At 39.7% G+C, this 16,771-nt stretch overlaps 1 protein-coding gene across 1 annotated transcript; it reads left to right on the top strand.

Moving 5' to 3' along the window:
- Positions 1-4,793: 4,793 nt before the first annotated feature.
- On the top strand, positions 4,794-12,092 carry mydgf (myeloid-derived growth factor). Its single transcript, XM_080505919.1, has 6 exons — positions 4,794-5,005; positions 6,463-6,513; positions 6,614-6,675; positions 6,980-7,061; positions 9,873-9,945; positions 11,821-12,092. Exons 1-6 carry the CDS (start codon positions 4,841-4,843, stop codon positions 11,898-11,900), a joined length of 513 nt encoding a protein of 170 aa, XP_080362045.1. The 5' UTR covers positions 4,794-4,840; the 3' UTR covers positions 11,901-12,092.
- Positions 12,093-16,771: the final 4,679 nt, after the last annotated feature.

Below are 16,771 nucleotides of genomic sequence, written 5' to 3'. Positions count from 1 at the left end.
TGCAATGTACCCAGAAATCAGAATAAAGTTCAAAATGGCTCCAGAGCATCCGATGATAGGATTACATAGGTCTAAAATGTATGAAAGATGAAAAGACTAAATAAATGTCTTGGTGCATAAACCCCTCTCGTCATATCTACATCACATTGGATTGGAGCTTATCGTCTTTCACTCATCTCCTCCAAACATGGTCTCTTTGTTGAGCCTTCGCCGTCTTTGGCCAGAGAGAAGAGAGATGATCCACTGATGTGAGTCTGAGTGTGACGGCGGGTCACAACAGAGCCTCCTCCGCCTCTCCGGATGCTGTTTGCTCAGGGCAGGCCGACGTGTTAAGTCCGCAAGGGGAGCGGGGTGGACAGAGCGGCCGGCCATCCTTGCTGGAGATGGCGACGGGGAGAGAAATTCCACAGATCTAATGACGGCCAGAAAAAAACCTTACTGCAAAGTGCTGACATCGCAGCTCTGCAACTGAGCCATTCTTATGGTGGGCTGGCCGTCTGTGAGGCCAAGTCCAGAGGTCTGACTGTCTGAGACAGCGGGTCAACAAGTGCCAGAGCCAACAGGCGAGACTGCAGTGACACATGATGGTGGTCAGTTTGTTTGTCTGCACAGCCGCAAACTGCAAAACTGGTATATTCATTGATGGATAGTAATTAAAAAGAACTTATTAAAAATGGCAATAAATCTTACACTTCATAAAAACAAGGCATCACACCTGCATCTGACTTTTTTTTTTCCATTTTGGAATGAAACAAACAGATACAACAGCAAAACAATAATGCTCATCAACTCTAATAAATGCATCACCAACTGCATGCAGCTCAATATACATTCACCTGTTGTTACTTTCCATACATCAACTGATCAAAACAGCAGTTTCACTTTTAGTTCGGCTGTTTTAGCTCCTACCAGCTCCTGAAGGAAGTATCTGTCTTTTCCCCCCTCACTACATCAAGTACGAAGTTTCATTTAGTTGTATGCCCTGATGGAAACTAACACTTGTAAGAGAAAACCACAAAAAATAGAGAAAGACACTGAATCATTCATACATGCCCACATCTTCGATTTCCACTTCCTCCAGTTTAGACTCACATGGTGCTGCTGTCAAGCAACTCGGGCTCACTCCAAATTGTGTAATACCATCTAACAAGGTACACTGTGGACCAGTCCACACAAAAATAATAGATATTATACCTTCACAAGCATTAGATTCATTCACCAGCTCAGACTCTGCAAATGACAGTGAAGTGAACTTTGTCCCAAGTCCATTACAGAGAAAAAAAGCACCCATCATTCACACCTATTTTCATCAGTAAAAAAACAAGTCTGTCTTCAGAGAGCGAGAAGTACCTGAGAAATATCCACATATGATGGTAGCTTGCTTGCTCTGAACCTTTTAATAAGATATCAGGAAGAACATCCAAACTCCACACGGACATTACCAGGAATTGGACCACTGTCTCACTTTGTCTATCTGTCGCTAACAATACAATACAATGCATCTTTCAACTTTTATTTTCAGCTTTTGGTTTGTCTGAAAATGATATAAGTTTCCCCACAATATTGTTTTTGTCATTATGGGTTCATGAAGAAGAACCTCTTTTGCATTTATAACTGATCACTTATCACTGATTGAACTGAACCTTATAAATCAGGATTCAGTAAACAAAGTCAGCATTCTCTCAATGAAAAACACATGTAGACAATCAAACACTGAGAAAATATAAAGTGTAAATTTATATTTTGAGCCAATCAGAACAGATTTGCATTTGTGTTGTGTCGTGGGTAGTAGTCGCGCCTCAGTCAAGAGCTCCTGTACGAGTTCATGGTCTGTCTGTCTGGGGTTTCCATGTTTTATTTGTTTGTGTGTCCTCCCATAGACTAAAAACATGCGTTAAAGAATAATTTGTTGCTGAATTGTCCATATGTGTGTGATTGTTTGTTTGACCTATTATAGACCACTGACCTGTCCAGAGTGTTCATTCAGACTGCTTCCTGCTGCGTGTGTAAAGTGCAGAAAATGAACTAGCTTCATTGGCAAGATGATTTGATGCCAACTTGTTGCTCATGTTCTGGGGGTTTTTTTCTGCCTTTGGCTTGTATTTGCTGTACAGGGAATTGTTTGTCTTCAGCAAAGAGCTGAAGCTATTTGTGCGAGACAAGGGGAAATGACTGAATAGTTTTCTCTGCTGCTGCTGCTGCTGTTACACGGCTGAGTGGCTGACACCATGAAAGAGAAAACAATGTTTACCTGGGCAGAACAAGGACTCTCTGGATGTGACCGTTTATACATCATTACACCTTACACAGTTCTCCCTGTTTGAAACAGAAGAATGTGCTGCCAATGATTGCAGTAGTTTTCCTCCCGGAGCTGCTGGACAAATATAAAATACTCCAGGCTTCCTGAGTGAAGGCACAGTGGTATTAATCCTGTTATTGTATTATTGTTGGGCTTGCACGCTGGATTGCACAGGGAGGTGGTCTGTGTAGGGGGGGGGGAAAGGGCAATACAGAAAGGGTGAAGACAAGGGCGAGGAGTGAACACTGGTTGACAGATGAAAACTTCTGTTTATCTTAGGTTTTAAATTTTGGTCTCAATGTCCATATTGTTTTATGGATTTTACACATGAGCGTCAAACATGTTAGTCAGCCTCCTAAACAGCTGCTCATCCATCACGGTTCTCAAGGAGAACAGTATATGGCTCCAGAGGCATACAAAACACGCATACATGCAGACGTCCAGGAGCAGACATGAGACTGCTGGCATCTCCTGTCATACAAAGTGTTGGTCCACTGTGAAAATGAGAGGAATGTACATGAACAGCATTTGTTGAAATATGTTGCATGTATTTTGGCAGCTCTGCATGTTTCTGGACAAAGTGTATAACAAGATGACAGTTTACTCAAAGTTTATATTTGACCCCCATGGACCCTGAGACAGCACTGGTTTGCTTCAGGGTTACTTCATTGTAAATAGTGAAATGTTTCCCAACAATGGTCTTATGCTTAAACACAAAAACTACTGCGGTAACCAATACAGCGTTACTAGAACTGCTCCCCGCTAACTTAAGGTTTGGGTGTAGAATACACCCTGGACAGGTCATCTGACCATCACACGGCAAATAGACAGATAATTACACCTATTGGCAATTTAAATTTATCAGTGAACCTCAAATACATGTTTTTAGACAGTGTTGGGCAACTTGAGGAGCTGGAGAAAACACACAAACGTCATACAGAAATACACTCATGCAGTGTGCATATATGCGATGAGGGACGACCTCTTATGGTTAGCTGTCAGTGGCATTTTAATGGACTCCATAAATTTTGTGAGACGAGAGGTGCACTCTGGCCTCTCACCTTGACACCTCCCTATGACATCCTTGGCCAAACATCATGGGGCTTTGTCTAGGCAGAAAGACAGCTACAGACATAACCAAACAGAAGTATATACACAGACACAAACCCTGGCCTCACTCCCACAAGGGACACATGTTTGCTTTTGTTAAAATCAGATAGGACATGTTACAGGTATACCACTGGTTATAGCAGCCAGGCAAAAGTGCACGTGATTAAAATGAGTTTAATTGGGAATGTTTTGGAGTGTTGCAGTGGAGCACCTCCTAAACTTAAAATCTAATTTTATATAAATGTATTTTTGATACTTAATATAATAATTAAAAGTGAACTTCAAAATAATTTGTTATTAATGTGTATGGATCATTTTTGGTGTCTGCATCTTGAATTAGGTCACTCGTTTTACTTTTTCCACATGGGTTGTTTTTCCAGAATAATCATACATATATTCAAGGTTGAAGTTTAAAAAAACAAAACAAAACACTGAGAATATTCAATTAAATTCAGTGTTATTTATGTAGACCGGTACAGCCATCTCATAGTACTTATTTTATAGAAAACCCTTAAAAGAATCCCACATGAGCATGAAAAGACGAAATTGTAGACATAACCTACATTTGCAGAATCAGGCTCAGAGCTGGAAACATTCTACTGAAAAAGATGGGGTTGAAAATAAGAATGAAGAACAATAAGGAAGTGATGAAAACTACAATAACAACAACAACAACAATGACATCAACACAGTTCCATGTCAATTAAAAATATTTCATTCAAAATATTTAGTCACATTAATCATCATCATTAATAATCACATCCACAACACAAGCTATTCAGATAAGAATTAGATGGTGATTTTACATAGATTAATTAAAAGCCGTTATGGGTCCATTTTTATACAAAAAAAATTCATAATATTTTCATGTATATTAATTATCAAGTAAAGGAATAAATCTATCAATCGTATTTTATTATGTGCTGAGTACTCCTGAGTTTAGATAAGAGCTAAAACTGCCTCATAATTGTAAGCTGTATCCCAGTTAAAAGGTTTGTAACTTTTCATAGCTGTTGTTTATATACTCTCTGATTAAGTATGTATGATTAAAGTTTTTATGATGAGATATACATTCATTATATCAAAAGTTCCATCCACAGTATTCCAACACGGAAAATGTATGAAAGAGGGCGACACCTTGTGAACAAAAACGACACATATATGATGAATCTTTAATAGAGTGTAATGTTTACAGGTGACAGAAATACAATTAAATGTGGGTTAAAGTATTATTAAGTTATTTTTGTGTTTCTTTATCTATTCTACATCTCTCAATCCAATGTAATGCAACCCGCCAATTAAAGAAAGAAGAATAATTTAATCTCGGTGACGGTACACGGTGATTACGTCATCCACAGTCGACGGGACACTGTCCGGAGCCAGTGCTGCATCTTGTAGACACATCACTTCCACACGGAGGAAGACTTAAAAATGGTTTATCAAAGTGACTTTTCCGTAATGAGTTCAGCCTTTCTGCTGTTCTCGGTGCTGATTTCCGCGTCTTTCGGCCCGGCTGACGCCTCCCCGGACGGGTCCAAGACGGTGGAGTTCAACGTCAAACCCGGAGGAGTGGTGTACAGTTTTAGCGAGAAGATCGTAAGTGACTGCAGTTGTACATCCAGATGAGACCTCTACCAGCTGGACTTCTGGCATATTTTCATTTATTATCATTATTTATTAATCATTTCTTGTTTTTCGTCTGATAAGGTTCATAATAACGATAGAATAACAACGATAATACTGGGTCATAGCTGTGATTTTAAAGCAGTTATGAAAATGTTTGCAAAGTTCTACATTCAATTGTTTTATCGCAGCGTTTACTTCATACATTTTAGTAATATAATTGAAAAAATAAACAACAATCTTTGTGCTGGACTCTGCTCGCGGACTGATGACGTCACACCCCATGAGCTTCTGACACGTTGCTGTCCGAGTGACACAGTGGCCGCTTTGATTGGACAATACTGTTATTGACATGGACCAAGACAGTTCAGTTTCTTTCTGCATAGCAAATCCTATTGCCGATTCTGCAGCGTTCACTATTAGCTGTTCATGAATTTTGATATTCACTGTACTTTGAGTCTCTAATATGTAGAGAAACATAAGTACTCCAAAGTGCGCTGTTGACCTGCTGATATTTTGATATGTCACAGCAGGAAATTCTGGTAGACCCTGCCTGATAGTGTGGTTAAAATCCAGGACATGACCAGCAGTCTTGGATGATGAAATCTTTTTTTAATCAAATGTTTATATTAGCCTCATATTTATATTTCTGTTTAAACTACTTTTACTGATATTAACAAAAAAAATTAAACTCATAGTACTAATAGTAGTTCCTTTGGGGAAATTATTAGTTCTGCATGTATCCATCCGACAAGTTGATGGGGGTTATAGGTCTTGTTCAGGGTGCCACAGTTTCTACTGTGGGATTCAAATATGCAAACTTCTGTTCCAAGTCCACTTCTATACACTCTCGGCCACCACTGCCCCAGTCCTGAAGACATTTTATGCTTGGTCACAATTATAAAATTGGAGATAGAAAGGCCACATGCATCTAAGTCACATGCAAACCTGAAGATTAAAGTTGTGTATTAAAAAATATTTAATTCTATTGGCAAAATTGTGAAATTTTCAGTGGTGAAATTGTGTCTTTCCCAAAGATATTCCTTCATCAACAAGTCTTAACCTTTACAGGGGTGAAACATTCAAATGTTAAAAAATTTGTAAAGGGACTCCCACAAATGCTGCCTGAAATGTCAGTGGGTTCAAATGACGACATTCAAATGTAACGCGCATAGAACAGCAGCAAATACTCACACCAGGAAGGACTTACAATTTGTACAGCTTTACATGCATCGCAACATCATCATGTGAAATCAACATTAACTGCGATTTAAGCTTCTAGACCTGCTGAATGATCATGTGGTGAAAAGGAAGATACAGAGAAAAGAGTTTTTATTTACTTTTATAAAATGACTTAAAAAACAAAAATCAAACCAAGAATGTATCAACAATGAAAGTTGCTTGCTAACTTTGTGATTGACTTGTTGCAGAGGGATTATGAATGCTCATTCACGTATGCCTCACAAGGGGGAACCAATGAGGTGAGTATCTCAGTTTCCAGCCACCATAGCATTGATTTTTTTTGGACAAACAGCTGTTGGTCTTCATACAAATATAGCTTTCTGTTTCTGTGCACAATAGCAATGGATGATGAGTGTTGGCCTGAGCGATGATGACAGACTGTTTTCCTGCTCTGTGTGGAGGTGACACACGCACGCACACACGCACGCACCCACAAAATTGTCTGCAGCATTACCCGGTACTCTTCTCTGGCACGGTGACCCTCCTGTTAAGAGTGTCACCATTGAAAATGCGCCCCCATCTGTCTCTACACAGAGTCATATGATTGATTTTAGTTAATGGTGACAGTCACAGAAAAGGCGAGGAAAGAAACAACACGTAAAACTTCGAACACCAATGTACTCATGTGTGACATTAACCTAATAAGACAATGAATGTATGCAAATGACCTAACGCTGAACAGTGTTTCTTCCTCTTTTCTGCCAGGCCTCAGGGGAAATCATACCTGTTTTTCACTCAGTTCAAAGCTGAAATGAAAGGAGCCAAAATCGAATATGCCAATGCTTATGTAAGTATAAACAAACCCAGTTGCTTTGGCTTTAATGTTGTAAACGGTCACAGTCGTGTACAACGTTGCACAACTCTCCAGCCAGCACCTCAATACTAACTTACAGTGATTGCTATATATTTTGTTTTGCTCTTTGATGTAATAAAATGAATAATGCCATCCAGCTCATCCAATACAGAAATCAAGGAAACTTTATAAAACAATGCTGCATATAAACAACTCCATACTTTTGTTGTTACTTCTCTTTCTATCAAGAAAAACTCAAAGGCTCAGATATATAGACTTAATCTCAGTGCAGTTCTTCTTCATTGAAGTAACCCGATGCAAAAAAAGAAAAAAAGTCCCAAAATTCATATTCCTCATTGTTGTAGTTTGAAATCCATATTACACTACCACATGCACACTATGAGTATATAACTCCTGGTGCTGTCTATCATTAGCATTACCCTTTTGTCTATCGTTAGAATTGTTTCTGCTGCTTGTGTTGGACTCACTCATACCATTACAGAAACACTTTGTCGTCTGTTTCTGAACTATATCTGGCCCCTTGTCAGTATAGAGATGAAAGCTTTACGTTCCCGCGTATAAAATGAGTTTAAAGTTTCAACATAAATGTCAGAAGAAAATAAGAGAAAATGCCTTAATGGACTTAATGTACAGTGCTTAAATGGACGTGTTTTTTTTTAATACAGTCTCCAAAAATTCACCACTAATCTGTGCACCAGCATAGATTACATTTCATTTCATACATCAGACTTGTGTGTATGAAAGTCGAGGCAGACAGCTGTCACCAGCCATCTTCTCCCGGATAATGTCTCCATGCCTAATTGTGTGAATGGAAAAGGGTGAATTGTTTTTCAACTAAGGTCCTGTTAAAGGATATTACATGATTTAAAGACATCAAGGTTAGCATATGGTTTCAAAATTGCATGTTAACCAAAATAATGTGTATTAAAATATTGTAAAGTGGTGTAAAATCCCATGTATTCCTTAGTAGTTAAAGAAATGTCTAATTTAACTGTAGGCCTCCTTTAATTCCTTTTACATAATTGGACACTACTATCCTAGAACACATTGTATAATTCAGAGAATAGGTACACTTAATAGGGTGTCTTTTGAAGACTAGATTATGTAATTTGCTGTAGTTTTTTGTGTACAATGCAAATGTCCATGCTCAAGTTTCAGATTTTTTTTAAACATATGTTTAAGATAAATTCATTTAATCAAATTGTACTGGGAACTGGCAATAGAGGACGCTCCCAGGGACCAAATGATATGGGATTTATGTGATCATGACAAAAACAGTGAACATTTTAAACTTAAATCATAATTTTAAACACAATTGTGATTATTTATTTATTTATTCAATTTACCATCGGTGACATTTTTACTTTATAACAAATATACTCGGAGGCTACCAACTATAGTCACTTGAACAATTGAGGGTTAAAACACGTCTTGCTTTTTCTCAATCAATCAGAAATTCTGCAATTCTCACACCTATAAATGTTCACCTCAAAGAGAGAGGGGGAAAAAGAATTTTAGTTTATAAAATATCTGAAAATAAAACCTTTTCAGTCCCGGTGACACAACTTTAGATTTTTTTTTCTTTCTTTTTTTTTCTGAAAGTAAGTTCATGCCTCAATAAGCTTTTTTTTAAGTTCAATCAACCACAAACAAAATGGTCACACTTTAGACCCTGGAGGTACACATTTTTTTGAAGTGTAACTTGGTAAATGCCTTCAGTGATTAATCGGCTGTCATGGCTGTTGCAGATTCATTTTCTGTGGAGTGTTTGATTAATTGTCTCAGCTCCACATTTTGACACAGCTGTCATCTGGAGAAAAGAAAGGCTCTGAGTTGCCTGTTCTGAGTCAAAATAAATAATTTCATAATGAATTATCACCCCATATGGACTAGCCAGAGTTGTCTGTTTATAAAGTTGCTTAATGATTTTGCAAGAGTTTCTTGCTGCTTAACTTGAAGCATCACTTCACAATGTAACCTGAGAGGCCGACTATGCATGTATGACAACACATTTCCAACGTAAACCACATAAAAATGCAGTGTTCTGGGCACTTTGGACCCGTCTCTGAAGCACAGTCCTCCACTGATCACCTGTGTCTCCATGGAAACCCATTACGTGCTTCACACGATCTCTTGCATTTTTAGATCCATTGTCCTATAATAATGGCTTGAGCTACTTCCCAGGAGTTAATACCAACTCTGACAAAGGAACTGAAGTCGAAGGCAGTTAAAGTAACATAAAAACTTTATTTGCTCCTGGAGTCAAACTTCCAGCCGTGTACTTGGAGCATAATGTTTCGTGGAAGGTTAATGTCTGGACTGAGTGTGAGCGCAGTCGCTTTAGCGGAGGTCTGCTGTGCCTGATGTGGTCGTCAGTGAGGTGAAGCACACCTCGACACGCCTCCTTCCCCCAGCAAGGACAGTCCTGACACTCTGTCATTAGTGCGAGCACATGTTTCCTCCTCTTCCTCCTCCTCCTCCTCCTCCTCCTCCTCCTCCTCCTTCTGCTTCTGGCTCCGTGCCCTGCAAGCAAAAGACAAACACACAGAAAATAACTTCACTAAACGATGCAACAGAAATCACCTCGCATACACAAACACACACCTGCCTCCCTGCACAGAGTCTCTATGACCTTGTCATTATATCCTCCTACTTCCCGGGTCCGTCTGGTGCAAAGATATTGCTGTCCTCTGAGCCGCCCAGCATCCTGTTTTGTTTTGTTTTTCCTCCCATGTTTTATTTCTCTTTCTTTTTTCTCCTCCTCCTCCTCCTCTTTGTCCTCAGTCACAGACGTCAGCATCAGGACAGAGTGACGTACCGCTGAAGCCAGAGGAATTCACTGTCGGCGAATCAACAGGTGAGGAATTGATTGTATGTGCAAGTGTTCAATCAACTCCCTCTGCTTGTCACATCTCTCTCTCTCTCTCTCTCTCTCTCTCTCTCTCTCTCTCTCTCTCTCTCTCTCTCTCTCTCTCTCTCTCTCTCTCTCTCTTCCCCCCCCCCCCCCCCCCCCCATCATGTTGCAAGCTCCCTGCTGATTTCCCTCTAAAGCATATGTTCCAGCTGTGAGTGGGTTTTCATTTGTCCCTGCAGCATTATTTGTTATTATTCAGTTCGTGCACAAATCCCTGCTGTGGCTTCAGTTCCAGACTGTGATTAGCGAGATTTGACAAGTCACACCGACCAGCAATTTACTGTAACTGTCAGTTTCAGCAGATTAGTCCCTACAGTACAGAGGCTTACAGACTTCAAACCCAGAAACCATCACAGACTGAAGGATAATCCCATCTTTGGAAAACACTAGCAGTCATGATTTCCAGGGATAGACTGCTGAATGGTAGTACCCTATGTAAATTACTTTTTTTTTTTTTTTTTTTAATTTAGGTGCAAAGTGCAATCATTTGCTCAGTGGAAACGCTGTAAAGTTTTTTTTTCTTCAGATTTAGCTGCGGAGTTTCCTCAAGGTGGAACTGCTTAGTCACGCATCGGCAGCATTGCACCACCTACAGGAGAGGAGAGTAATTGTGTTCAGGGCTTCCAGGTATCGCTCAATAATGTCTCTACCTTCAGGGATAGATGATGACAGTTGCTTTTTCTCTTGTTTTACTATTTCATATAACATATGTGGCACCTGTAGGCACTGAAGATTTTTATTGCCGCTGTGGTTTGTGCGTGAGAGTTTTATCAAATAGTTCTTCAGATAAAGCACATTCTCCCCCCCCCCTCGCTGTTAGAATCATGCAGAGTGTGTGATTTTGGGCCTTGGACAATCCTCTGATAAAGGATTAATCACATTCATGTATGAGCTGGATGTCACACTCTAACACTACGTATCCCTTTCAAAACAATTCATGCAAGCCATTGTATTACATTTCTGTTTATGTATAACGTCTGGATATATTGCTTCCTGGTATCTAACAGTGACTGTATTTCAGGGTCACCCCCTCTAAATCTGATATAAAGGCCTCATTTTTAGTTTAATTTAGATGATTATAAGCATGCCAAAAGCATTGAAACACATTTATTTTTGCCAATGTGAAGACGAAAAAAAGGAATTGCAGGTGTTCCTTTTTTAATGTATAATGTGTGTGGTGATTCTCAAAAGTGTATTATGATTTGATTTGTAATATTCAGTATTCTTAATAATCGTCATGAGGCAGTTCTACAAAAGCATAACCAATCTATATATATTTATCTAAAATGAATAATGTTGGACTTAATGCCACATGGGCTAGCTATTATATTTGATTGCACAAAATATTGTTTTCTATATTACTCACCAGTTGCCCCCTGATACCATACTCTCCTGCTATTTTGGTAATAAAGTATTTTATTTCGTTTACTTGGAAAAACTGACATTCATGTTTTTAATCTGTATTATATTTGATCTATGCTACAAACTCCTTCAGTATTATCTTCTGTCTTATCATCAGCTGTTGGTGAACAACTGCCATGAATCAAAAATCTATGAAATAGTATCAAATACAGTGGACTTTCAGAGTGTTGACCTGTAGTGAACACACTTCGTAATCTGCAGGTGTGTGGTGCTGATGTTCCTGTGCTTGCTGGTGAAGCATGCAGACTTAGTCGGGTCTGCAGCTGTGAAACTTGCCGTCTCTGCAGCTTGATGAGGCCGGCTGGTCTCAGGTTCTCCACAATTGATGTGCTCTGTCCTTTGTTTTCGCGGTGATATCGTATTTGACAGTAATTTGCTCTCCTTTCTGACCCGCAGTGACCCACAATGCTGGGAAGTTCAGCGCTCAGCTCTCCAAACTGACTGCCATTGGACGGACGCGACACGATGAGCTGTGATTGGTCAGAGGTGCAGCACATTATGATCAGTCGGAGCAGCGAGCGGAGCTCAGGGTCGGGCCTTTGTGTTTCCCTTCAGTCATCAAAAGGCTGGATTTCATCTTGCGTTATTATCAAAAATTGAAGCCATCGCACTTAGTGTCAGTAGTTTTATTTTTTATTTTTTTTCCTTGCCATCGTGAATTAATGCTACTTGGAACAGAGGGGGGGGGGGGGGGGGAACCCAGTAAGGCACCATTGGAGCAACCAGCTTTTTGTTCTACTTAAATTCTGCCTGAAGACACCATGCTTTTATAGTTGGTTCTTAGCTTCGGAAGCTATAAGATTTACAGAGAATAATACTGCTCTGAGCCACTGGGGTTACACTTGAATGTATAGGGATTGCTGTCTGGGGGCTTGTTGAGTACAGATAGCATATTTAGACTCAGGAAGGATTTATCCATCTCTTGTAATCCTGAGAGAAACGTGTGTAATCCCCAATATCAGGCAGGCACGCATATAAACCAGTGCAATTTCCTTGTTCTGTCCTGAGCTGCTGTTGAAAGATCCGCCTCTTGTCTGTTTCCATCGCGCTCATCTCATCTACGAATAAATAATGTACCAGTCCACCAATCAGGACCTCTCGTGATAGGTGTTTGTTTTACCGGGGACAAGCTGTCATTACTACAGCAACTTAACATGATATTGTGATTAAAAAAAAAATCAAGAGCGTACATTAAAGATTTTTTTTTTGTGCTCTTGCGTTCTTGGAAAACTGAAACGTGATCAGACATTTGTGAGGAAGTGAACAAGCAGAAGATGGTTTTTTTTTTTTCTTCGTGCTCTCACTTCTGAGATGCTGTTTTCTACTTTCACAAGCTGCGTTGTGAGCCCAGAACGCTGACCTGAAAGGCACGCACAGACATTACGATGATGATACCCAAGGAATACCTGCACTCTCATCTCTGAGTCATTCCTCTGTGCCCTACTTTCATCTTTCAGAGCAACATGTGTGGATCAGCGAGGATCTTTTGCAGGTTTCAGAAGTTCTGCCTGATTACAGGACCCCTCCCTCCTCTACTCTCCTTTACAGTCTCGCATTCTGCAAGACTTCAGACTGCCTTACACTGATCCTGCTGTCTGAGAGCCACACTTGTCCAGAGGATTAGATCCGTTGAGATTGATTTCAGGTTGTTCAGTTACGGTGGTCTGATTCGATGGTTGCGTGTTTTATTTTTTTTACCTTGTTTAGTTTCTCTTGTTGGTCCTCTGGAGCCGAGGAAATGCTCAGCAGGAACCTTCCCTCCCCCGTCCGTTTGTCACCATTGAGACTTCCACTCGAGTTCACAACAGGAAATAATCACATCCAGATCCTGACCCAACAGGGGGAAAGAAAACACACAATGTTACTGATTTTGTACACATCTTCCTTTTTCTGTTTCTGTTCTTTCTTTTCTTTTCTTTTTTTTTTTAACTTGTTGATTGTTCTTCCTTCATGATGAAATGTGATGTCGGGGTGTTTCAATAAAGACATGTCGTCACTGTTCTGGAGATGGCTTAATGTCTTTGTCTCGTTGTGTCAGTCCTGATCTCATTGAACCTCCCACATCCTTGTTAAAGGGTAAACATGAAAAGAGAGGAGAAATTTGAGTGCCAGCATCAGAGCATTAAATATTCTGAGCACTGTCAGAGCCGGGCCACAGTGATTATGCAGGATAGCATTTTTTATGTCCTTATCATGTCTGCCTGCCCAAAAAATATAATAACACTAATGCATTCCTCAATTAAGAAACAGGCCAGACCCTCAGCATGCATCATCATGTGAAACTTTTTGTTAACATAGGCATTATGAGGAATTTGCCTGAAACGAGTCTATATGCATAGTCAATTAACATGCATTGTCCTTGGATAAATGTTTCAGAGAGATAAAGAGCTTTCATTGTTTCTGCTTAATTTCTAGGGGAGAAAGGCTTTTCAGGGAGGATCGACTAAATCCACATGCACATATGGGAATGTATAGAGCGTTGATCTTGGAGGGCTTATTGAGATATAGAGTCAGGAGGGATTTATTCATCTCATGGTAAGCCAAGAGAAAATCGGTAATCTAGATTGTCCTGAAATTGGCATCAGTTTGTTGGATTCAAAAGCTGCACGTTTGAACTCCAACCACACCCTTCAGCAGTGTTTAAATGTTTGAAATGTAGCCGTGACTATGAAACATCTGAATTTTATGTGGGGGAAATTGGTTGTGTAGCAGCAGTTTGGCAGAGCTGAGTTTCATCAAGATCCCTGCAAGCTGCGCACAGAAAACTCCCACAGAGTCTCCTACTTGTAATTAAAACATCTTATGGCAGAGCTGGGACTGTCTCAGGCTGTGATTTCCAGTGTTTGTGGCCTTGCTGGAAAAAAAAACAACAACTGACACTGTTTTTCTCAAGCTGGTTGTTCCATTGAGTAATAAGTGTCTGTTGCACAATAGCTCTTTGTTTACCGTCACTTTGCTCCCGTCTATGAAACTCAGAGGTGCCTCACCGCTGTCATCCAAACCATGAACACATATCACTACAGGTTTACCATCTGCCACCAATAAAGATGTCTACTTTCAACTTTTCCCTTCGCAGTATAACCATCAGGACAATGTCTACACTATCCTGCCAAGAACTGGCCGAGATTATGATGGCACGCATTAAAGAGCTTTTTATCAGAAATGCTTTTACCCACGCGAGCAAAATAGAACAGGTTGAGCCGCCATTGTCCAGACACAAGTGCTGGACTGACTACCAATAAAGGTGGCACGGAGTTATGATCCCCTCAGGGTGAACATGGACATATTTAGTCGTCCTTTGAATGTTCCTCCAGTACATTGCTCTCCAGGCTTTTATGCTTTGTGACCCAATAAAAAAGCAATCTGTAGGCAGCACGCCGTTACTGACATGTAATCTGTGATCAGCTATACTTGGGATGTATAATGTCAGTGATTTTTATTTCAATCAGATGTCAAGTAATATCAAAGCGGGTGTCACTAATACCGATACAAAACTAACTAAAACTAAAACTTGAATGTGCTCAGAGAAAAGCAAGTTATTCAAGATTATATGATATTAAGAAATGTACCACACAATAGTGTGGTGGTTTTTCATGTTCTTCCTGTGCTTTTTTAAGGTTGATTGAAGATTTCTAATTTCTAATGAGTGAACACGAGTGATTTCCCTGTAAGAATCTAGTGAACTGTCCAGGGAGTATCTTGCCTTGCACCAATGTAAACTGGGATAAGCTTCATATTCCAGCAGTGTGAAGATGGATGACCCACACCGTACTGTATTCTTATTTCACTTCTTTTTCCCTTTTTTTTAACAAATAGTGTTTGCTTTTCAAAAGGAGGATAGCCCGAAATTTAAAAAAATGTGCGCTCACAAACAAAGTTTCCGACTTTTGGATTTCAGTGGACCTGTAAGTTTATTCAGCCGTAATCCACATTACTAGAAGAAGAAACAGTTCCAGGAATGCTTCCAGTAAATACTAGTAGTAAATTTGTATGTGATAACAAATATGTATTATTCAACTAAAATTGGAAAAACAGCTTAATATAATGCAACAATTATTATTGTTGTTAGTTTAGTTTGACTGGCTAACTTCTAAGTGTGAATTTCACATTATGTCTTTCTTGTTATTGTCTTTAATCCCCAAATTTACCCCAATTCCATCATCATTAGTGTTTTCATGTTACCTCACTCAGGTAAGGGGTAACTTTTGCATGTTCTTATGTTTGCGTTTCATTTCTCAGAATTTCACAATGTCAGGGTTAAAGCATCGTCAGATTGAAGTACAGCCTTGTACGGCCACAAGCACAAAGATTCACCTTGACATTAGAGGTATCTTAGATTTCTCATCTTGTCAGTAATTAAAAACAAAACTGAAGACATTTTTTTTTCTGTCTTTGCAGCTAAAGTTTGTTGGAGAAAAACAGATTAAAAGTGTTTGAAAATCTATTTAGAAATGTATTAGTGAGTCACAGAGTTTCACTGTGTGATATGTTCCTTCATTATGACCTTGAACACTGTGATTTATGTGAGTCAATCCCACTACCGTGATGCTGGAAAAACACTCAAGAGCACCAAATGCATATTAATCCCCATCAAGAAATAGTATCCGACAAAAACATTACACTTACTCCTCCGAGTAATATTTTCTAAAACCTACAATTCCCTGCTGCTTTAGGAAATCACAGAGCGGTTTTTAATTATTGAAATGTGACACATTTTGGAGCAATTTTAAAGATTTAATACTTGAAGTTTTATTCATTAAAAAAGGCTACACGGAGGAACAGAAATGAACCGAAGGAACACTTTATTGAAGACGACGTCAGATGACCTAAATGAATGAGCCATCGATTAGCTGTGTTGTATTTTTGTAATCAATCCCGCCGGCCTCCCAGTGTCAGTTTTTTCTCCCTTTCCTCTCTCCCACACCTGCCCCCTATTTCTCTCTCTTTGCATCTCCTGACATTTGCAGGGGAACAGATGGAGATTGTGGCCGGGTCGGTCAAGTCAGAGGCAGCAAAGGAGATGGGATTTCTGGAACACCAGGGGCCTGGTGAAGGGTACAACGAATGGCCAGATGCCCTCTGTCTCCCCTGACGAGCACTCCAGCATCGCGCTGGCGACCCCGTCGGCTCGGTTCCTATCTGACCTTAAGTAAGTAAATAAAACTTATTTACCCAGTATTTCCAGTCAAAATTCACGTAAAGAATTGCAATTCACAGCTCACTCCACACACCGTACTGCAAACTCAAAAGCTTGATTAATACAGATCTTAATGTATGAGACAATGAATTTACTTCATGTGACCTTGAAGGTGGAGATCATTACGACAGGTTAGGTAATCAGTCACAC

Source organism: Blennius ocellaris, assembly GCF_963422515.1.
Source record: "Blennius ocellaris genome assembly, chromosome: 12".
NCBI lineage: Eukaryota > Metazoa > Chordata > Actinopteri > Blenniiformes > Blenniidae > Blennius > Blennius ocellaris.
This window is presented reverse-complemented; position numbering and strand designations above follow the sequence as displayed.

Bases quoted from the DNA above. Each gene is read 5' to 3' on its own strand.
- mydgf (XM_080505919.1), top strand. From the start codon at position 4,841: ATGGTTTATCAAAGTGACTTTTCCGTAATGAGTTCAGCCTTTCTGCTG. The intron at 5,006-6,462 runs GTAAGTGACTGC...GACTTGTTGCAG, and splicing joins ACAGTTTTAGCGAGAAGATC to AGGGATTATGAATGCTCATT. The intron at 9,946-11,820 runs GTGAGGAATTGA...TCTGACCCGCAG, and splicing joins CACTGTCGGCGAATCAACAG to TGACCCACAATGCTGGGAAG.